The sequence below is a fragment of the Bidens hawaiensis genome, unplaced genomic scaffold, assembly GCF_021521415.1.
Source record: "Bidens hawaiensis isolate Kalapana, Puna unplaced genomic scaffold, B.hawaiensis_p1.1 tig00012134_1, whole genome shotgun sequence".
In the NCBI taxonomy this organism is placed as follows: domain Eukaryota; kingdom Viridiplantae; phylum Streptophyta; class Magnoliopsida; order Asterales; family Asteraceae; genus Bidens; species Bidens hawaiensis.
In genome coordinates this window covers 664,707-688,929 of record NW_027491975.1, presented here as the reverse complement: position 1 = coordinate 688,929, position 24,223 = coordinate 664,707, and the positions used below count along the sequence as shown (strand labels likewise).

Genomic DNA, 24,223 nt, shown 5'->3' with positions numbered 1-24,223 from the left:
ATTTACTTCATTGGGGGATTTTGTTTTCTTTCATATTTCTTTTTGAATGGTGAATTTTAGTCTCTTAAAAGACTTAAACTTAAAACCTTTCAACCTCTTAGTGTTTAAAGGCTTTGTCGACTCTATCAACGAACCACCAACCTTGGTTTTCTTTCATATATATTGTTAGCTTTGAAAAACTTTTTTTTATTGATAATCCCAACAGCAAGTTACCACCCCTATGAAATATGCTAAAATAATAGTTTTGACTTTAGACCATCTCTATAATTGTCTTTTCTATGTTTAAATTATTAAAATTACACCACGTGCGAGGTTGAAACCACTTTGATAAACTAATGAACCATGTACCCCTTTAAACCGGGCACAATTTTATCTCCTTTTTCTCTCTTTAGAATTATTCGATAGACGGATTAGCTCTTTGATCAACACTAAAATAAATTTATATCCTAATATTGTAAAGTTATTGCAAGCATAGCTAACACACACTTTTATGCATGAATGTAAGTATTGAATGGTTTAATAGATATATGTGACAATGATTTCTCACTTAATTCAATAACACAAGCGCTATTTGATAATGCTCACAAATGACAAATGTCATACACATACTATTAACACGGAAGGGCCACCCAAAACAGTGGTGTGTGTAAAACACATGAAAGCGACTGCTATGTATTGCTAGATGAATCATAGAAGTGGAATATCATAACACCTTAAGGCATATAATTGATGTTATACCCGGCCAAGGTGTAGGTCCACTGAATTCTAACAACTTTACTCGGATTAATTCGTGTTGTTAGTTAGCAGAAATTACCAACAACACTCGGATCTCGGATCTTAGTTTTGCAGATACAAAAGAGAGAAAAATATGAAGGTTGTAGAGAGAGAAAGTGAAAAGTTTTTATTTCCAAAAGTTATGTTGAGAGATGGATAAAGTGACCCTTTTATAGGGTCTCCATTTCTCCGAGGTTTACATTTCATGCACCAAGTGGGCTTTTACAATACAAATTAAACGTACTGACTACACAATACACATATTGTAAGCAAACATAAAAACTTACACAATCCTAATAATAATGTAGAATATTTAGGGCTGTGCAACGGTTCAGAACCGCGAGAACCGAACCGGAACCGAAAATGAGTAAAAAATAGAACCGGAATCGGAACCTATTATAGTAAATCGGTTCGGTTCCAGAACCGCTAAATCCGGTTCTTGCTAATCGGTTCTGGCTAGAACCGGTTTGATCATTTATTTATCAAATGAGTTATGCAAACTTTGCAAATTGCAAAACAAGTTTATACAATTGTATGTCTTCTGACACGGTAAAATTAATTTAGATTACAACATGAACATCCGTTATATTTTTTATTAAAACCTAAGTGTTGAAGTTAAATAAATCATTAGCAACGATAGATTAATGGAAGATCGTATCATTTTATATTAAATTACCTTAATAGCTTAAATCAAAATTGATCATGGTTGCTAGTTCTTGAACGTAAAGAAAGAAGATTTGAATTAAAAAAAATGATTGAATGTATGCCGGTTAATAAGTTACTCTATAAAAAACAGGGATTGGTAAATTTATTTAAAACGTTTTGAATATTCCGGTTCTTCGGTTCCACGTCTAGAACCGCCAGTTTTACCCGGAACCGAACCAGAAACCGTTTAATGCAAATTCTGAGAACTGAGAACCGAACCGGTACACACATTAGCGGTTCTGAGGCACCGGTTCAGTTCCGGTTCCTCGATTCTGATGGTTCCGAACCGTTTTTTGCTCACCACTAAGAATATTAGCCCTGCCTACAATCTCCCTCTAGGATTGAGTATGTCGAGGAACCTTCGTCAAGTTCTGTGTTTTGAATTTATTTATTGAAATTTAGTACTTGTTTTGATCCAAGAGATTGAACGAAATTAGATTTTGGACAATTCTTTAAATTCCATTGTTATAAAATTGAATTTCAATCTTATTTTCTGAGAATGATTGGCAACAACAAATTTTAGAAACATCAGATGCGGGAGGCTCGACATCTAATTTTCTCCTGTTGAAATTCATGAGCCGATTGGTTTCTTTCCGTTATCTTTCGATTGATCTTCAGACAGTTCATTTTTTAGGTTCAACCATCAACTTTCACGTTCTCGTTTTCTGTTAAGCACTTCAGCATCTGGAACTTCAATCTCCGCAACCAATAGACTTGATCTTGATCTCCTGTTCATGTATAGCTGCACAAAACTTATAACAAATAAGTTTCGTTCACAGACACTCTTGAGGGTCAAAGAAGAATTTGCCTTTTTCAAAACATGCCATCTCAACTTTTAGATGATTTGTTAAGTCTCATGTTTCCAACTAACTTTGCATGAACATCCTTGACAATAAAACACATGATTTTGAATAAAACGATTTTCTATAAAATATGTACCAATACAATAAAAACTTAAAATCTTTTTGGCATTTTCATATATTTTAAAATTACGAAAATATATACATAATATTTTGAAGTTGAAACATAAAATAAAACAAAAGAAAACAAAGGTGAAACAATAAAATTTAGATAGAAGTAAAGATGAAATTAACATTATATATCAATAATATTTACAAAATTTTCTAATGACTTTAATACTTTTGCGAGAAAGATCACAACATGGAATCACATTGATCGATAAAATCCTAGATCACACTTCTATTTCAATATTATTATGCCAAGAACCTAAAGTTGATTGTAGATATATTTTGTCCACTTTAAACTTAACAAGTATTTTGATGTCAATGTGATACATTAAGGTATGTATTAAGCACAATACTTATGTGGTCCCCATTTAATCCAACATGTTACTGTCTCCATCATAACTTGCGCACAGTTTGTGTTTATCATATAACCCGGATTTGACTCCGACCCCCCTAATCATTGATCAAAATATTTTCACATTATTCAAACTTTTACAAACATTAAAGGTTGAATCATGGACTTACTTGCTAAGTTCGGACATACATGCCTTCATATAAGGTGTTTAGGACTTACTTGTCTGCCCCACCTCATGCGGTTTTAATATGCCATTTTTTGTTTTTTAATTATCAACACTTTGAGTTGAGAATTGTCAACATTTTATGTTGACTTTAATTTTTTTTATGCACTTTGTAGTTTTCCTGCCTTTTTCATTTTGATTTTTAATATATACACACACACATATATATATATGTATGTATGTGTGTATCAAAGCAAGAAAAATTTTATGGTGATCAATTGCTAACGTGCTCGTGTATGACTCACTAATACTTTTTTATCTTCATCGATATGACTTAACGTGGAGTCATGTAACCGCTTCATAAAGGTAAAACCACTAGCATAGGCGGATAATTTAGTTTATATCAATCTGATACTTACTCATTTGTCATGCATATCTACACATCAAACAATGATTTTGTTGGCTTTTGATCTAATATATTCATGTGTTAGGATCATTAAAGACAATTTCTTATCATTTTTCAAATGTCGGATCAATTTCTCAAAATTTTATAATTTTATATTACCTGACTCTCTCTAAGCAGGAGCTCCCTTTAAACGGGAAAATATTTTTGAATCATTTTCTAAATTTCATTAAGAAAAAATATTTTTGGCAAGTCAAGTGACTTATTTTTGTTTTTCTTAAAAACAAATGGAAAATCTTTTTTTGGTTAGTTAAACATAACTCATTTCCCCTCTCTAAAATTGTGACATATTTGAGAAATATTTACAAATTTTATAAACAACAAGATATAATAGGTTGTTTTAATCAAAATTAATCGACGACTTTAGTGAAAAGGTCAACAAAACTGTTGTAAGATGGACTATCCTAAGCATGCATTATCACGTTGTATAATAAAGTTGAAGATATTCAAACTGAAACATAACAACTGATGCTGAATCCATCACTTAAGAGAAGTAGTTGGACGAGGTGAGTTTAAGACACACTCGATAAGTTGTGGTTGAGCCATTTGAACACGGGTGACGTTTTTGAAGCACAAAGCACCATATGAGACATTTCCTAACTACCCAAGGGGATCTCACCTTGGGTGGGATCGGTTCGTTTCATATATAATTCTTTTAAACCAAGTATGGAGTCGTTCATTATCCTTTATCTTATCATTATATTATTTGTTCGATCGTTTGTTTATACCACACCCGTCTCAATCGCTTATCTAGAACAAAATCCGTTCGATGTTAGATCCGGAGTTTTGGGACCTTCAATTGGTATTAGATCTGAGGTGCGTTGTCTTCATATTTCTTCATCAAAACCTTCATTAAACTTCATAAGAATATTCAAACGAGCCTTTAAACGACTGAGTATCCAGATCTACCAACCCAAGACGAACTTCGTGCAACTTATTTTCCCAAATATTCAAACTTTATTTCCAAAACTTAAAAGGGTCTTCAAAAAATTAACATCTCGGTTAGGGTAATTGCGAAATTAGAACCCGAATATCAAGAACAAAGTTGGAACAATTGATTTGACATGCTCTGATACCAATTGTAGGTCCTTTAAATGGATCTTACAACTTTACTCGGATCAATATGTGTTTTTAGTTAGCGAAAATCACCAACAACACTCAGGTTTCGGATCTTAGTCTTGCAAATACAAAAGAGAGAAAAAGATGAAGGTTGTAGAGAGAGAAGGTTAAAAGTTTTTATTTCCAAAAGTTATGTAGAGAAATGGGTAAAGTGACCCTTTTATAGGGTCTCTATTTCTTCAAGGTTTACATTTCATCGGCCCAAGTGGGCATGCCCATTAGGCTTTTACCGTACAAAATAAACATACTAAGTACGCATACATCAACTATAAGCAAACATAAAGACATACGAAATCCTGTAATAATATAGAATATTAGCCATTCACAAGATTTTTTTACCATTCCTTCATTGGAAAGCTAACGGGTTAAGTTTATGAGCCACCTTAAGGTTATAATAAAGCAAGTGATGTTGAAAGTGAAGAATTTATATAGAACATTACTTTTAAAAGAATGAAGACTAGTATTGAGTATTTGCTTACCATTTCTCACGTAAATGATATAGAACGAGTAGACGGTATAGATGATGATTATGATGATAATGAAGAAATTTAAAAACATCCCTTTGGAGGACAGAAATTTCCACATTTCAACACGAATATCATGGCTAGTTAGTTTGTTGCTAATGGTATATATGGTAGAATATAACGATTAATGTATTTGTAAAGAATACTAATGATTTTCGCTAGTTTATATTGTGATTGTTACTGATTTCTACTAAATTTTATATTTAACGGTTCTTGTGAATATTAATGGATTTATTATTGTCACACATGTTATGCGAAGTAGTTCAGCAAGAGGTGATAGAATGCAGGTAGGTGTGGTCATGGGTAGATGACTAATTAACACTAGATGCATATGAGCTTAGTGATCGATGTAGCGGTCCCCATGAGCCTAGTGATGATGATTAGTTAATCGTTGTTGCTAGGTGGGAAAGAGTTGCCCGACCTATTACGCGCTTGAGGAAATCACTACTGGAAGTGGGTTGAACACGATCAATAAGTATATTTATGTTAATATTGTCTTTAAAGGTAAGTAAAAACCGTTAGTAATGTTGATCATGTTGCATTGCTTCCATTCTCTAGGTTTAATATATAGCATAAGGTTACACACACTGCTGGAGTTGTTTTATAGTCCATGTAGAAAGGTCACTAACAAGTAACAATGACAGAACTATGTTTCTTCTAAGCATCACGACTATATGCTTGAACATTTTTAGTATTGTACTTAGACGAAATTGTAAATTGAATTCATTTCATGTTCTTGATGAAGACAATAGCAAAAAAACATACAAATTTCATAGAACCAATTCCTAATTCCTTAAAAGATAAAAAAAGATTCCAACAAAAAGCGCTTATACAACTATGAATAACAAAGATTTATAGATCTAAAATCTACTTACATTTGCGGTAATATTCTAATCATTTCATGAATTATTAGAAACTCACTTATCAGATTCGCATTTTACCCTATCCTTAGTTTATAGCCCTAAACTCATAATGGCGAGAAATATATTATTTGAAATTCAATAATTTTCTATTGAATGGGACATTCTTTTACATCGACAAACAACAAGAAAGAAATTATTTAGCACCTTTTTCCAATACTTATTGAAAGTGCATTGCTGTCCACTGCAACGTTTAGCTAATACAAGGACAGTCTTGGTTATCACAAATGGGGGTTGTTTGTGTTAGCATATTCTTCATGCGACTTCAAAAGCCGCTTATGATATGTTTTGATCACATTCATTGATAATATATCGCAAGCTCTCTCTCTCTCCATATATATATATGTGTGTGTGTGTGTGTTTAGAATAGTTATGAGTAGTGTTTACACATGTCTAACCGTTGTGCAATTTATAGAAAGGAAAACCCTAATGCATTAAGTAGTCAAATACACAAAAGTAAGAAAACCACACGTCTTTTCGCGTATGTATTTAATGTTTTCGGCTAACCTAGGTTTTGTAATACTACACAAACAAAAGGTAATACACTAGTGGTTATTCCTATATATACAGCATAAATTTTAAACATCACTAATGGAATAAATTTGGACGGGCAAGAAAAAGTAGATATACAACTATAACTTTACGTATCTATTATATCTTCGCGTACGTATCTATAATATATATAAACGAAAACCTAAAAATCCTAGGTGTCGCGATGTGGTCGCTCCCCCTTTTTTTAGAGTCACCAGATTTGCTTGATTTTTAAATGGAGGCTTCTCATGCATTTGACCTGAATTCACGGGTATGGATCTTACCAAACCCACCATTTCTGTCTTCTTCTTCCTGAAAGTTATTCTCATCCACCAATATTATTTTTCTCACTTCAGAATTATACTCAACAGTTTTGGCCCATAATGGTTGTGTTGGTGATCTCCTGCATAGTTATAAGCTTCATTTGAAGACTGAGACTTTATATAGTCTAAAGTACAACAAAATAAAGGTGGGCTCACATATGGGATTTTGTGCCAGATGTTTAGGGAATGTGTGTGATTTAACATCCTGTGGGTTCTGACAGATTTTGCTGTTTGCCAATTGGATAAGTAATCATTGTTGTTCCTCGATGAGTCATATTTTTAGTTGCCAATTATTACAAGTTTATTTCCTTTTTTTAGTAAAAGAATCAACGAATAAAATAACCAATGAAGAAAATATATTAAACTTGACAACTATTGTAATTATGTGTACTATTACGCAAACTTAAAGTTTTTCTTTTATCGTTTTATGTTATTTAAGGCCGGTTTGAAGGGAGAGTTTTTAATAATTTTTGAGAAAGGCCCCAAATGCATTTAAACCAAAATGCACTAAAACTTATTACATGTTTTAGTTGATACCTGTAGGGGTATGGTACTAAACCCGGCTTACGATCTTAATTTATTATGTCAGGCTTATTTTATTATATGGACTAATACAATATTATTGGGCTGAGGGGGTTTTGTGGAGGTAACCCTAACTGGGCTAGGCCCATTAGGGTACCATGATGGTGGCCATGAGGCTCCCTATATAAGGAGGTCTCCACCTCCTTATTAAGGGTTGTTGTTGCTCTCAATAAGAGCCACCACCATAACCATTTTTGTGTCTGTAAACAAGAGATCCTCGAGATTTCTTAGCAGTCACCTCCACACCCCCAAAAGCCAATGGAGATCTCAAGCTACCGGAGAAGAAGATCGAGTCGTGGTTCGTTTCATCTCGAAGACCGGGGAACATCGTCATGGATCAGGTCAGATTCATTTCATGTTTCTACATTGGCGCCATCCGTGGGACAGCAACGAGCTACCCTTCGATTTTCGTCCCGGTTCTCAGATCTGTTCATCCAAGAAAAATCCAGATATGGAAGTTTACAGAAAAATGCTTCAAGATTTGTTTCTATTAAAGCTCAAAAAGATCCATAGATCTAAAAGATGCTTCCAGATCTGTGCAAAAATGAAGCTGAAAAGGATTTGTAGATCCAAAAAAGAAACTACCTGATTCGGACGGTCAAGCCTCCGGATCTGTGATGGTTTTAAATTCTCTCCACTCCGAGCTTCAGATCTATCTAGATCTGGTTTACAGATCTAGATCTAGGTTATAGATCTAGCGAACAAGACTCCCGACGCCGTGCATGCGCGCCCGCGAGTCATCACTCCGCCGCCATGCATGCGCTTCCGCGGAAACCAACATGTGGGTTGGAAGACGACTCCATGCCTTTGGCACAGAAGACTCCACCGCCATGCATGCGCGTCCGCAAAAACCCACCATGCGGGTCGGAAGACAACTCCATGCCTTTGGTTTTGCGCAGAAGACTTCACCGCCATGCATGCGCGCCCGCGAGTCACCACTCCGCCGCCATGCAAGGGCACTGTAGAGGATCAAGATTCTGCTACCATGCATACGCGCCACCAGAGATCAAGTCTCCGCTTCCATGCATGCGCAGTGCCGAAGATCAAGACTTCGCCACCATGCATGTGCGCCCATGAGTCACCACTCCGCTGCCATGCACGCGCACTGCCGAGGATTAAGATTCCGCAGCCATGCATGCGTGCAGCCGCGGATCAACACTCCACCGTCCGTGGAAGGTTTCGTCACCATGCATCCGCGCGTCGCGGCTGATGCACCACCATGCATGCGTGCAGCCGCGGATAAACACTCCACCATCTATAAAAAATTCCAACGCCATGCATGTGCATTCAACTCTTCGCCATGCATGCGCACCCAACTCTCCGCCATGCATGCGCGCTCAACTTTCAGCCGCTATGCATGCGCGCCCGCGGATCACCACTCCGCCTCCATGCATGTGTCGCATCAGAGGAACACTCCTCGCCATGCATGCGCCGCCTCGGAGGAAGCCGCATTGGAGGAACACTCCGACGCCTTGCATGCGCAACCCCGTGGATCAACAACCCGCCATCATGCATGCGCGCCGCCTCGGATGATGTATTCCGCCGCTATGAACAGGCGCCCTGCGAAACAACTCCCGCCATGCATGCGCGCTCAACTCCCGCCATGCATGCGCGCCCAACCCCAAAAAGACAATTCTTAATCGCGGAGAAGGTGACAAGAAGGAAGGCGGCGGAGAGCCTAACAGACCTTTACCAAGAATATGGACTCCCCTCACCTTTTGCATACATGTTTCACACTTCCCTTTATTAATTTTGAGCAATATGACAACATTGTATTGACATCAAACTAAAAATAAAACGAAGTAAAACATACATGCGCGAGCTCCAAGCTCAGACGCGTTGACGAGTTTTAACTCTAAAACGTCAGGGCCTTAGCCCAATAATATGAGCCTTAGCTCAAATTACTCATAGCATCCATCCTACGTATTGCGCAGCTGGACCATAAAAATACCTAAGCACAACAAAGGCAAAACACATGCCAAAGCATAGTTGTTAAGGTCTCAGGTCGGGGCGCGCATGGGATTATAATGGATATAGGCAGAGTAACACATACTGACACGTAAAGGCTAAAAACTCATTCATAATTCCCTATAATAAATGCACGATAACGTCGCGCAAAAGAGGAATAATGAAATGCCAAGGCACGTGTCAGCATATTCAGAATATCGCAAAATAACTTGAAATATGACAACTGTTAAGGATTAAGTAAAAATAATTTCCTTACAACCTTGTTCAAGTTTCAATGTGTAAGCATACCTTATATTCAACAAGCACACGCATGCGCCACAGCGGTTCGATACACCGCCATCACGCATGCGCCATCGCGGTTCGATACACCGCCATCACGCATGCGCCACCGCGGTTCGATACACCGCCATCACGCATGCGCCACCCGCGATTCAATACATAGTCACCACGCATGCGCCACCACGGTTCAGTACATCGCCACCACGCATGCGCCACCGTGGTTCAATACATTTCCACCATACATGCGCACAGTCGCGGATTAACATTCCGTCAACATTCATACGCGCCACGACAAGTGAATCTCGCCACCGCGCAATGTCATTGCGCCACCACGCGTACACACCACCGCGGATAACCATCTGGTCGCCATGGTGCATGCCACCATGCATGAGTTCCACCGCCATGAAGCAGCAGCGCGCCATCACGCATGCGCGCTGGCGCCGAGCACACGAAGGTCTGACAACGTCTCCATCTCTGATGCATGTCAACACCAACCAACCACATGCATTAACGATTCGTTTTAACCAAAGGGATGGAATTTCGCGCAACGCGCGTACTAGAAAAGAGAAAAAACAAGCCGTATTAAAAAAGCAAACTATTAAGTCTAATATCTATCATACCTCGCTCGCGCGAGACAAGACACACATTAGACTGAGGGGGCTTGAAGGGGTATGCACCGGCTTTACATTGAGCGGGGCGGGTCAACCCACAAGATATAGACAAGAGGCTTGAAATCAGGATGTCATGAAGACACAAAGCCAAAACCTATGCGCAAGCGCATGAAACATCTGCGCGTGGCGCATATCACATATGCTCACGCATATCACATATGCTCACGCATCACATATGCCCACGCATCACATATGCCCACGCATCACATATGCTCACGCATATCACATCTGCGCATGGCGAATATCACATGCTCACGTATCACATATGCTCACGCATCACATATGCTCACGCATATCACATCTGCGCGTGGCGCATATCACATATGCTCACGCATATCACATATGCTCACGCATCACATATGCTCACGCATATCATATCTGCGCATGGCGCATATCACATATGCTCACGCATATCACATCTGCGCGTGGCGCATATCACATATGCTCACGCATATCACATGCTCACGCATATCACATCTGCGCATGAAACATCTGCGCGTGAGAATAAAGAGAAGACCTTGAGCATCCCCGGGATAGGCGCATAAAGGACAACACAACAAATGAGACAATAGTCTAATCCAAATCAGGATAAGGACAACCATGATTGTACTCATCAGACAACCTTCCAGAAGGTATCTTTTAAGGAATAAAGAATGTGCTGATGTCGACAGCTGCCAATGAAGGGTGGACAACTCAGCAAAGCCCATGTGCCACCACGTGATGGCACATGGGTCAGGTAAAATACCTTGGTCAGAGAATAATCAATGAAAAAGCACCAGGTGTCCTAAGTGCACGTGGCGCAAAGCAATAGGAGGAGGCCAAAAAGGCCCTAATTGGGTCTGAGCCCAATCATTGGAAACCCTAATACTATAAATAACACACCACCTCCACAATTGGAGCCAGGCAAGAAAATATATTCTAAGTCCTTTACTCATTTTCATGACGATGCGCCATGCATGCGCTCAACTCTCCGTCATGCATGCGCACGCAACTCCCGCCATGCATGCGCGCTCAACTCTCCGCCATGCATGCGCGCTTAACTTTCAGCCGCTATGCATGCGCGCCCTTGGATCACCACTCCGCCGCCATGCATACGCGACCTTGGATCACCACTCCGCCTCCATGCATGCGCGCACTGCAGATCAACACTCCGTTAGACGAACACCGATCACCGCGGATCATTATGAACGCCGCGGGTCACCTATGAACATTCGCAGGTCACTAATGCAAGTCAGTGGGTCAAAACGACGCGGGTCGCCTCTGCAACCTCATGAAAGCTCCAGCATCTGTGGCCACGTGAAACATCCGGCGTATCAATTATGGACCCTACAAAGTGACATTCACTCCCGTCACCACTGACAACATGCACGCGCCGCGGGCTGCGACCAAAGCGCTGTCTGCCTCTGATGGTAGCAAGAAAAGCTGCGGACGGGTAAATTTCAAACAAAACTACGGGTATCGTTTCCGGCTCATAAGGCCACGCGCCAAACTTAAAGGTTGGGAATCCTCATAAACCCATAAGGCCACGCGCCAAACTTAAAGGTTGGGAATCCTCATAAACCCATAAGGCCACGCGCCAAACATAAAGATCGGGAGCCTAATAATATCCCACATGTCCACGCGCCAAACATAAAGGTCGGGAGCCTAATAATATCCCACATGGCCACGCGCCAAACATAAAGGTCGGGAGCCTAATAATATCCCACATTGTTGGTGCATGTTTTGTAACAGATGATCTTTTGTGTTTGTTAGAATTGAGAGCATCGGTCAAAGGGGAGTCTGTTGGTGCATTTTGTGATCGTCGCTATGCAATTCTGATCAGCGGAAACGAAGTACGAAGTTAGAACAACTTCACCATAGGCGAAGTTATAACAACTTCGCCATAGGCGAAGTTGTAACAACTTCTGCCATAGGCGAAGTTAGAACAACTTCGCCATAGGCGAAGTTATAACAACTTCGCCTACTGGCCCAAGCCCGCGAAGTTGTGTATCTATATATATGTGTGTCTTGTTTAGGTTTGTTTAATCAGAAAGTTAGAGGGTTTGGTGATCAGTTTATTTGTCTAGAGAGAAACCGAGAGGGAGAGTCGTGTGGGACGGCCCGAGGTAGAGCTCACCTCGGGTCGACCGTCATTTGTTTTCGTGTTTGGTATGTAATGTGTTTCGGTTATTATATAAAAGATCTGCAGATGTGTTTATCCCATTCTTGTGTTTGTTCGTGTGTTTGTATGTGTGTAATCGTGTTCTTCGTCTTCTACACCATTAAACGAGTCGAGGAGGATTCCGCACTCCTAGACCTCGTGCGGATCTCGTATCGATCGGTGACGCCCCGGGGGGACTTACAAGTGGTATCAGAGCCTTAGGCTCTTATGCTATGGTTCGAGATCTGCGTTTTGGTGTTTCCGGCACGTTTCTGATGCGTTTTTTGCCGAACAGCCGCCGCAGGCGAAGTTATGGGGTTCAGGCGAAGTTGTCGCTTAAATTTTAGGGTTTAGGCGAAGTTATCAGTCAGGCGAAGTTATGGACAGGCGAAGTTATGGACAGGCGAAGTTAAGGAGGGGCGAAGTTGACTTTAGGCGAAGTTAAAAAAAAAAAAAAATTGTTTGGAGTTTTCGTCTGTATGGCCAGGTGTACACGATTATTGTGAGACCGAAGTCGTTGTTCCGTCAACGAGTGAAACTTGTTATCTCTTGGTCTTACGTGTGAACAAATACGTGTCAACTCTGGATATGGAGTTGAGGTTGTGAATGGGATATTGATTGAAACTGGATATTGACACATATTTGGGTGTTTGTGGGCAAATGAAATAGTTGTTGTTCTTGGTTGACCAACTGAAGAAAGTCAAATTGAACTGAAGGTTTTCGTCATTACTGGATTGCGGTCAGAGCATATTATTTATGTTATTTTCAAGGCGTTCGAGAATTGGATCCTGAAACGTGATGTTTATTTATTAAAGTGAAAATTCTGGAACAAGTTGGATTTAATCGGGAATTAAAGTGTTTATGTTCTTGATCGTTATCCCTGGTGATTGAAGATGCTTCGGATTAATTAATGGTCATGTGTGTTAGATTCTGTCAAGGTGGTTTTGTGATGAAATTGATCACTTGATGTTGAGTAGTTGAAGATTAAACCTTATCGTATGCCGACGTGTTGGTGAAGTTGTGGAGGGAGCCCAACTTCACGTGTTGGTGAAGTCAGAAGGACTCACGTGATTGGTTGAGATGATCAATTAGGCACGAGGATGCATGCATTTCAAAGACCTCAATCTATATTGTCGGAGAAGCTTACACTGAAGGGGAGATCTGATATGGAAGACGCTGGGTAATTGGTAGATTTGTGAAGCTACAAGACAGTTTCAGACACGGCTGGTTGAAGAGCAAACAGAAGATCATCAGTTAAGAGGGAGTCTGTTGGTGTATGTTTTGTAACAGATGATCTTTTGTGTTTGTTAGAATTGAGAGCAATGGTCAAAGGGGAGTCTGTTGGTGCATTTTGTGACCGTCGCTATGCAATTCTGATCAGCGGAAACGAAGTACGAAGTTAGAACAACTTCACCATAGGCGAAGTTATAACAACTTCGCCTACTGGCCCAAGCCCAAGCCCGCGAAGTTGTATATCTATATATATGTGTGTCTTGTTTAGGTTTGTTTAATCCAGAAAGTTAGAGGGTTTGGTGATCAGTTTATTTGTCTAGAGAGAAACCGAGAGGGAGAGTCGTGTGGGACGGCCCGAGGTAGAGCTCACCTCGGGTCGACCGTCATTTGTTTTCGTGTTTGGTATGTAATGTGTTTCGGTTATTATATAAAAGATCTGCAGATGTGTTTATCCCATTCTTGTGTTTGTTCGTGTGTTTGTATGTGTGTAATCGTGTTCTTCGTCTTCTACACCATTAAACGAGTCGAGGAGGATTCCGCACTCCTAGACCTCGTGCGGATCTCGTATCGATCGGTGACGCCCCGGGGGGGCTTACACACATGGCCACGCGCCAAACATAAAGGTCGGGAGCCTAATAATATCCCAAACGGCCACGCGCCAACGTAGGTTGGGCACACCTCATAATTGGCCCGAGGATGGGAACCTTGTAATACATCCACTTTTAGTTGATATATTTCTGCAGGTTCGGCTACGAGTCGCACAAGCACCTATGACATTATTATTATCTGACCGTTTGTGCCTCCATTATTATTTTGAAAACAAGTTGGGATAGTCATCCTGCGTAGAAGAGGCCCTTGTGGGCCAGTCATTATCATCATATTATAGCTCATAAGTCGCATCGCGCGCAAGCTTCATTATTTTTATAGCTCGTAAGCCGCCTCGCGCGCAAGCTTCATTATTTTTATAGCTCGTGAGCTGCCTCGCGCGCAAGTTGCATTACATTATTATCGAGATGCGCACTCTATCTTTTATCAGGCCCCGCGCCACTATTGTTATGATGCGTGCTATATCCTATTCATGCCAGTGCACCATCATTATCATAAGGATCACAACATGTCACCATCATGGTGAAAACCTCTCAAAACTCAAAGACAATAAAGACAAGGCCGAAGAAAGGGGAAAAAACCGCCTCATATCCTAACACACCTTATGAAATCCAGCGCTCCACCTAAACGCTTGCACTCCTAGGAGCAACACCGGCTTACGATCTTAATTTATTATGTCTGGCTTATTTTATTATATGGACTAATACAATATTATTGGGCTGAGGGGGTTTTGTGGAGGTAACCCTAACTGGGCTAGGCCCATTAGGGTACCATGATGGTGGCCATGAGGCTCCCTATATAAGGAGGTCTCCACCTCCTTATTAAGGGTTGTTGTTGCTCTCAATAAGAGCCACCACCATAACCATTTTTGTGTCTGTAAACAAGAGATCCTCGAGATTTCTTAGCAGTCACCTCCACACCCCCAAAATCCAGTGCAGATCTCAAGCTACCGGAGAAGAAGATCGAGTCGTGGTTCGTTTCATCTCGAAGACCGGGGAACATCGTCATGGATCAGGTCAGATTCATTTTATGTTTCTACAATACCCGTTACATTTTTATTATTTAGAATTATAGGATACGCAAGATGTTATGCACTTATGCTTTAGTATAATAATTTATTATCTATCTTCATTATCTTAAAAAGTTCAATACAAGTAAACTATTATAAAAAAAAAACAAAGAACCGGCTAAAAAGTATTAATCGGTCAACAAGCATCTCCATTTCTCCTGTTCCATTATGAAAATGAAAATACTCACCATCTCTCTCTTCTTCTTCCTCATTTCTGCTTCTGCATCATTTCTTGAAGCCTCCAACAATGGCTATGGAGGATCCATTTATGAGGAAAATGAAGAAACCCAAATCAGAAGATCCGATTTTCCATCCGGGTTTTTGTTCGGAACAGCCACTTCTGCTTACCAAGTCCGTCTTCCCCTCTTGGTCCCATTTTTTGCTCATTACTATAGTTCTTAATTTGTCGCTCAACTCTCGAAGTTTTTCAGGTTGAAGGAGCTTATCTTGATGATGGAAAATCCTTTAGCAACTGGGATGCATTTTGTCACTCTGGAGGTTAGTATATATAATTGGTTCTTTAATCTTTATACCGCATACTGATTTTGGTTTCCATTTTTATTAGGTTGTGAGGAGAATGGAGACATTGCGGATGATCATTATCATATGTTCTTGGTGAGTTGGTTAATTACTGTTTATCTATCAATCTCCTTGACTTTTATAATATCACTTTCTTTCTTTGAAGTTTTGACTTTTGTAATTCAGAAAGATATTGAGTTGATGCATTTCCTTGGCATACAAACATACAGATTTTCCATATCTTGGGCTAGAATTCTTCCAAGTATATTACCGTCCCACAATTACTTCCATGCATTATCTTCGCAACTTTGCGTAATTTGTTTCATTCTCTGTTAACCAGGAGGAAGGTTTGGTGAAGTCAACCCTGCAGGCATCATGTTCTATAGCAAGATCATTGACAATCTGATTCTTAAAGGTGCCATGAATTGATATTAGAAATATTTATGCCTACCAGCTTCAAATTCAAGATTCTTTATTTGGTTGATTGATGATTGAATATTTTTTTTAATGGGTCATGATTAAAATGAACAGGAATTGAACCATTTGTGACCATTCATCATGTAGACCTCCCTCAAGAACTTGAAGACAGATATGGTTCTTGGCTAAACCCTGAAAAGCAGTACGTTTAAAACGCCATCACATCATCACCTCCTTAGATGTTTGATAGCTTATTATGTGTAATATTTGCTTACTGGCAGGGAAGAGTTTATATATTTTGCGGAAATCTGTTTTAAGTCTTTTGGGGACCAGGTGAAGTATTGGATCACCATAAACGAACCTAAATTATACGCAGAATTGGCTTATGAATTGGGAATTTTTCCACCATCACGTTGTTCAGAGCCTTTTGGAAACTGTCTTGATGGAAATTCAGATGTGGAGCCTATTATCGCTATGCACAACATGTTATTGGCCCATGGCCGGGCATCCAAGCTATATCATGAATATTTCCAGGCAATCAATCGACATTTAAAGTTATTAATATGTGTATATTTAGTAAATTTGTAATTGTCTCAAATTGTAGAAATCATCTTCGTAATTAGATGAGATCATTGTACTATATATATTTGACTAATCAATACAATGAGGGCACGGTTTCAATTACCAATATGGAATCAGCCTAATTAATCGATCCCAACCTTAATCCCTGCCACCGCTGCATCTTCTCTGTCGGCTGCTTTTCTTTCCCTTTCTCTTCTCCGATCACTCACCATCTGTCCCTCATGGATTCTAACCCTCTTCACCCAGCCCTCACGGTGACTAATATAAAATCCCATATCCCCATCCTGCTTGAGAAGGACTCTACGCATTACAGTACCTGGAAAACTCTCTTCTAGGTTCACTGTCAGGCGTATGAAGTCACAGACCATCTTTCTCCCAGACAGCCGGCCACACCCGCTCCATCTTCTTCTGACGCTGCTGCCAAGGCTGAGGCAACCGCAATCGCTGTCGAACACCTCTGGACCAGGCTGGACGCCTTGGTTAAACAATGGATCTATGCTACTATCTCGCAGCCTCTTCTCCGCACAATTATTCAACCTGGCCAGACTGCTCTTGATGCTTGGACGGCTGTTGAGAATGAATTTAATGATAATCAGAACACCTGTGCTATTTTTCTGGGTCAAGAGTTCGCCAATATTTCTCTGAGAATTTTGCTTCAATGGGTGACTATTGTGATCATGCCAAACAACTCTCTGATCAACTCGCAGCCGTGGGCTCTCCAGTCGATAAGCGCATGCTCGTTTTACAGGTTTTAACCGGATTGACGGAACAATACGACAGTATCTCAACTGTCCTTTAGAACCGTGACCCGCTATCCCCCTTCAGCGAGGTTCGTTCACGTCTGAATCAGGAAGAAATCAAGAAGAAACGTCAAGTAACCCGGGGATCCCAAACGGCCGCTGCTGCCCTACACACAAACACTTCAACCTACTCCTCTCAAACACCTTCGCCGGCTCCCTTACCCAACTCGGACCGAAGCCAAAGCCGCCCTCGTGGTGGTCGGGGCCGCGGCCGAGGCCGTCAATCTGATTCCCAAAACCGTTCCACCTCACAGAACTCAAACACACCAACTCACCCCTACATTGTGTTTCCAAGTAATTGGACTGCTGCACAATGGGCCTCCTTGCTTAAATCCAACAACGTGGCCCAAACCCCCTGCCCTTACCCATCTAAGCCCAATACACAAACTTCTCAAGGGATTCTTGGCCCACGACCTGATCAGGCCCATCACATCAATTACTCTCCTACAGATATTGAACAGGCACTTTACTCTCTGGCGCTAAACCCACCAGATCAAGGCCTCATGGACACTGGAACCTCCTCGCACTCTACCAATCAGCAAGGTATACACTCCCTGTCTAACTTTAATAAGTGTACTAATAAATTTATTATTGTTGGTAATGGTACATCTATACCTGTTGTGGCACAAGGCAACCAAGTCCTCCCACCACCCTACCCGCCACTTAAACTGAACAATGTCCTTTTTGCCCCTAATATAATTAAAAATCTTATCTCTGTCCGTCGCCTTACCACTGACAACTTAGTTTCTATGGAATTTAACCCTTTTGGTTTTCTTGTGAAGGATCTCAAAACTCGGGCTCCTATCCTACGATGCAATAGCACCGGTGATCTTTATCCGCTCACTGAGCCTCTACCACTCAAGACCTCCCAACACCTCCTCGCCCCCATTCCAACCTCATAATCTACATCACCAGCCCGCTACACAGGCCCAAAACACCGGCCCAGCTCCCTCTCCATATCACGAACCCACCACCTCCTCTATACCGGATCCACATTCCAGCCCAACCCAACGAACAATTCCCACATCTACTTCCGGTCCATCTGCTCCCCTGCAGCCCCCCTCTCCCCCTCCTCCTCCCACTCCTCGAACCATTCACACCCGCTCTATGAGCGGTATTCACAAACCTAAACAACACTTTAATCTCCATACTTCCACCATTGCACCTCTCCCGAAAAACCCACAGGGTGCCTTGTCCACTCCAGAATGGCACGCCGCCATGACCAACGAATTTAGTGCACTTATTAAGAATAAGACCTGGGAGCTTGTACCTAGGACACCTGATATGAATATTATTCGTTGCTTGTGGTTATTTAAACATAAATTCAGGTCTGATGGAAGTTTGGAGCGTTATAAAGCTCGTTTAGTGTGTGATGGTCGTAAACAACCGACGGGCATTGACTGTGGAGAAACCTTTAGCCCGGTGGTAAAACCATCTACCATTCGGCTTGTATTATCTTTGGCCCTCTCCAAGTTGTGGCCCATTCATCAGTTGGACGTCACGAATGCTTTTCTTCATGGCAACTTGGCAGAAACAGTCTATATGCATCAACCTCTGGGTTTTCGTCACAAAGACTTCCCTGATTACGTATGCCGTCTTAATAAGTCTTTATACGGGCTCAAGCAGGCCCCTCGGGCCTGGTACCAGCGATTCACAGACTTTGTCACCATACATGGGTTCCAACAGAGCAAATCCGACAACTTGTTATTTTTTTTATCATCATGGGTCTGATATTGCCTATCTTCTTATTTATGTGGACGACATCATTCTTACCACGTCCACTGAGGCCCTTCGTATGCGGTTATTGAACACATTGTCCGGTGAATTTGCAATGAAAGACTTAGGCCCTCTCTCTTTATTTTCTGGGTATTCAGGTCACCCGACAAGATGTTTCTCTCTCAGCAGGCATACGTTCAGGACATCATTCATCGGGCTGCCATGGACTCTTGCAAACCGGTTGCAACACCGGTTGATACTCAGTCCAAATTACCTACTGACTCAGGACCTCCTCATGATGATCCTGCTACCTATCGTAGCCTTGCAGGAGCATTACAGTATCTCACATTCACTAGACCAGACATTTCCTACGCTGTGCAACAAATCTGTATGCACATGCATGACCCAGACAGGATCACTGGAATGCCTTAAAACGTATAATTCGTTATCTTCAGGGCACTTCTGATCACGGGCTGCTTCTTGGTCCTGTTCCTCATCTCTCTTTAGTGGCTTACACGGATGTTGATTGGGCTGGTTGTCCGGATACTCGCCGCTCCACGTCTGGTTATTGTGTCTACTTGGGTGACAATCTCATCTCCTGGTCATCCAAACGCTAGTCTACTGTCTCGAGATCTAGTGCCGAAGCTGAATATCGGGGGGTTGCGAATGTTGTGGCAGGCATTTGTTGGCTTCGTAATCTGTTGCTTGAGCTTCGTCATCCTCTTTCTCGGGCCACTCTAGTTTACTGTGATAATGTTAGTGCAGTCTATCTGTCTGGCAACCCTGTTCAACATCAACGCACTAAACATATTGAGCTCGACATTAATTTTGTTCGTGAACAGGTGCGTCGTGGACACATTCGAGTTTTACATGTTCCGTCTAGACACCAGATTGCATACATCTTCATCAAGGGACTTCCTCGCATTCTGTTTGAAGACTTTCGATCCAGTCTCAACATCGGACCACCCGACGTTTCAACTGCGGGGGCGTATTAATATGTGTATATTTAGTAAATTTGTAATTGTCTCAAATTGTAGAAATCATCTCCGTAATTAGATGAGATCATTGTACTATATATATTTGACTAATCAATACAATAAGGGCACGGTTTCAATTACCAATAAAAGTCAATCTTCAAGTTTTAACTGAACATATTATGACTTGTTAGTTTGACTTGTTGGTTTGTCTGTGCAGCCTAAACAAGGTGGCTCAATTGGTGTCACTGTTCATAGTTGCATGTATGAACCACTAACTGATAGTGAGCTTGATCACCAAGCTGCGAAAAGGGCATTTGCTTTTCATTCTGGCTGGTAAGCAGTAACCTTTTTAAACGTTTATGCGTGAGAAATTATATGATCTTTGATCAACTTTATATCATCAAAAAGGGCACTTGATCCCTCGATATTTGGAGGCTACCCGGAAGAACTTAAGAAATACCTTGGTCATGAATTACCAAGCTTCTCCCCTGATGAAAAGAGTCTTATGAAGAATAGCATAGATTTTATTGGCATCAACCATTATTCAACTTCATATGTCAAGGATTGTACTAATTCTAATTGCTCTGCAACCGGGAACCATGCAATCGAAGGTTTTGTGGAGATGGTTGGAGAGCGTGATGGCATGCTAATCGGTGAACTTGTAGGAAATTGCAATTTATTATTAATAATGTTTAAATGATATAATGACATTTTTTAATATGGCAACAACAGACCGGGCAACATGGATCATATGTTGTTCCTAGAGGCATGGAAGAGATTGTTAACCTTATCAAGACTCGATACAATAACACACCCATGTTTATTACTGAAAATGGTTAGTCACCACATATTGTCTTGTTTAATTCAATTATATCCACATCTTTTCAGGTTACTCTTCACCAGATGTGCACGAGCAACGAGTTAGTGAGCTAACTAATGACGTCAAGCGAATTGAATATCATTCCAAATACCTTGCTTCTTTGGCCAAATCTATTAGGTTGGCTCTGAAATCTTGATATACATCTTTTATGAATTTTGGCATTGATATGAAGAAATGTTGTTTGAAATAACAGAGATGGAGCAGATGTGCGCGGCTATTTCGCATGGTCATTTCTGGATAGTTATGAATGGACAAATGGTTACAATACAAGGTACGGATTATACTATGTGGACCGACAAACCTTAACTCGGACGCCAAAGCTTTCTGTAACATGGTACAAGAATTTTCTGGCTGACAAGACCGGTCTTGACGATAATTAAGGAAACATCAAGGGACATATATAATCTAATTTCATAAAAATTTTTATTAAGTTATTCCATAAAAATGTATATTTGTCTATTTCTCATCCCCTAGATGTATTGCAAAACATGAAAGGAAACATTAACCCAAAAAATTAAATTTATGTTTATTCTACATAAAAAAAATAATAAAGTATAATATCACTAGAATAATCTAAAATCCACAGAAGTGTGCCATAGTTGTTGCAACTACTAAACTACCCATTGGACCTATTTCTAAAATAGTTTGTTTTGACGCAAATTCATTTTACCTACTTTATAAAAACGGCCTCTTTTGGCAATTTAACTGACTCATCCTTTTTGATACTTATATACAAAACAATGCATTGGTCTTGTTTCTAATTGATAAGAAAATATGGATATCAAATGTATAATATTTTCCCCCAGACTAATTGAATTCCTAAAACTCTTTTTGAAACATGAAGAATTTGAATGTAAATCATTCAGTTGGTTCCTACGTTTTTGTTTTTCAAAATATGAAGAATCATAATTTGAATTCTACTTTAGAATAGAAGAAATAATCTTCCAATTTGATTCAAATAAATTTCACTTGACTTGGCGAACATTAATTTATCTTCTTTCCATGGCTCATTGACATGAAATTTTTTGCGGAATGTACTTCGTTGTGTCATCTTTATTGCGGCTTTCTCTGACCTAAGCTATGTAAATTGCGTTGACTTTATAGATAATCGATGAATACTTCTTGGTTTTTTCTAAGCCACATGTAACATGTATGTGGTAGATCATCGCGCGCGCACACACGCACACTCACTCACTCGACTAACATCGTATATTGTTCTAAGTTCAACATGATTTGATGATGATGTTGTCAAGAGTTATTTGGGGACCTCCCAAAAACCGTTGGGTTGATGTGTCAAGTTTATGAACATGTAACTCAAATAAGATTGTGCTTTATATAATTAAGGGTATATTGCTTTTATGGTATAAGAGCATTAATTCCTAACCTATCCTTCATTCTTATCTCTATAATTACACACAAAAAAACAATATATTTCTCTTTCATGTTAAATTAAATAATATTTTTTTATACTTTTATCATTATAGTTTTATCTCTCTTCAACTCATAACTAATTCAACAAATACTAAAAAATAAATATGAGCAAACTTTGTTTACTCAAATTTACAAGAAATCGCTACATTTTCTCTCTTCATCATATAATTTACACTCACAACCCCACTCTATAATTTACAAACTCCACTCACATAATTTTAGGGGATAGGATGAGAATGCTCAAAGAGACGTAAGTCACATGTCCAACATATATACCACAATATGTGTTTTCGTCAATATGATTGTGTCTGTATGGGTTCTAATTGCATCTCACTAGTACATGTACAAATAAATAATATCAACTCTTGGTGTTATTTGTGAGATACATCAATGCACCGATCTCGTTCAAGTATGGTACTTCTAGACTAAGTATATCTACGTCATCTCCGTGGATTTGGTAAGGGCCCTTCGATATGTCTATCAATTGGAAAATCATGACTATGCTCAGCGTTTGATGAACAAGTGTTGTCCATAGTAACGTAAAACATGTTAGCAAGGGTGTAGTATAACTAATGGGCTAATATACCATTACATAGAAATTCGAACTGCGTACAGAGGTATAATTTCATCGTGTCAAGGTCTTTCATTTCAGATTCTCTTCAGTAGCTTGATAGTTTTGTCTCCTATCTTTTCATGAGATCCAATGATGTTTAGATCGGCATACACTATTATAGGGAATTTTGGTAAAGACATGTGGGCTGATTAAATCCAATATGTACCCTTCATTTACAAGATGTTCGCTTACTTGATTGCATTGTATCTGACCAAATTTCTCATATTATGATCTCTTGAGTTTTGAGATTTTCTCACAAAATAGTAACCAACTTTAGAAATTTCTCAATTAGGTCATTGGTGTAATTTTTTGTTTTAATTGGGCCAATCAACTTATATTTGATGTTTTAAGTTCGAAGTGTTTTACATAGATAGTAGGTTATTTAGGTTTATGTCACATTAATATAAAAATAACAACATTAAAAAAACCCAGGTTGCGTCGCTACAGCTTCTCTTTCACGTCGAAACTGTAGGTCTCCTAAACAGGATCTAACACAACGAACGGATTTGTTCTTGATAAACGATCGGCACGGGTGCGGTGAAATCAAACGATCGAACATATAATATAAAGATTAAATGGACAGTGAACAATTCTATAACTGGCAATAAAACATGAGATATAATAAATGAATCGATCACACCCAATGCGAGCTCCCGTTAGGTGGTTGTGTAACATCACGTAAATATCGGGCCAAAAATATCAAGTTTCCAAAGTCAATGGACCAATTTTGTCAATTTCCAAACTCCAGGGTCAAAAGTGAAAATTTTGTTTTCCTGACCCATCACGATACGCTATGGATCAGAAGAGACCTCCATCGCGTATCGCGATGGGGTGTCTGACACGTTGTGACACGTGTGCCACGTGGCACACGGTGGCATCGTCTGCCGCCACGTGTCTC

General features: G+C 40.0%; 1 protein-coding gene across 4 annotated transcripts; it reads left to right on the top strand.

Annotated features, from left to right (window-relative positions):
* The first annotated feature begins 15,527 nt into the window (after positions 1-15,527).
* LOC143540029 (beta-glucosidase 45-like) lies at positions 15,528-21,667 on the top strand. Of its 4 annotated transcripts, XM_077033199.1 has the most exons (12): positions 15,528-15,741; positions 15,822-15,888; positions 15,956-16,005; positions 16,096-16,171; positions 16,250-16,324; positions 16,441-16,528; positions 16,608-16,860; positions 20,619-20,734; positions 20,810-21,062; positions 21,134-21,236; positions 21,290-21,398; positions 21,475-21,667. In XM_077033199.1, exons 1-12 carry the CDS (start codon positions 15,559-15,561, stop codon positions 21,659-21,661), a joined length of 1,560 nt encoding a protein of 519 aa, XP_076889314.1. In that variant the 5' UTR covers positions 15,528-15,558; the 3' UTR covers positions 21,662-21,667. The 4 variants fall into 4 exon arrangements, with proteins under 4 accessions (XP_076889314.1, XP_076889313.1, XP_076889312.1 ...); XM_077033198.1 differs by having other exon boundaries at positions 15,956-16,171; positions 16,474-16,528; XM_077033197.1 differs by having other exon boundaries at positions 15,956-16,171.
* Positions 21,668-24,223: the final 2,556 nt, after the last annotated feature.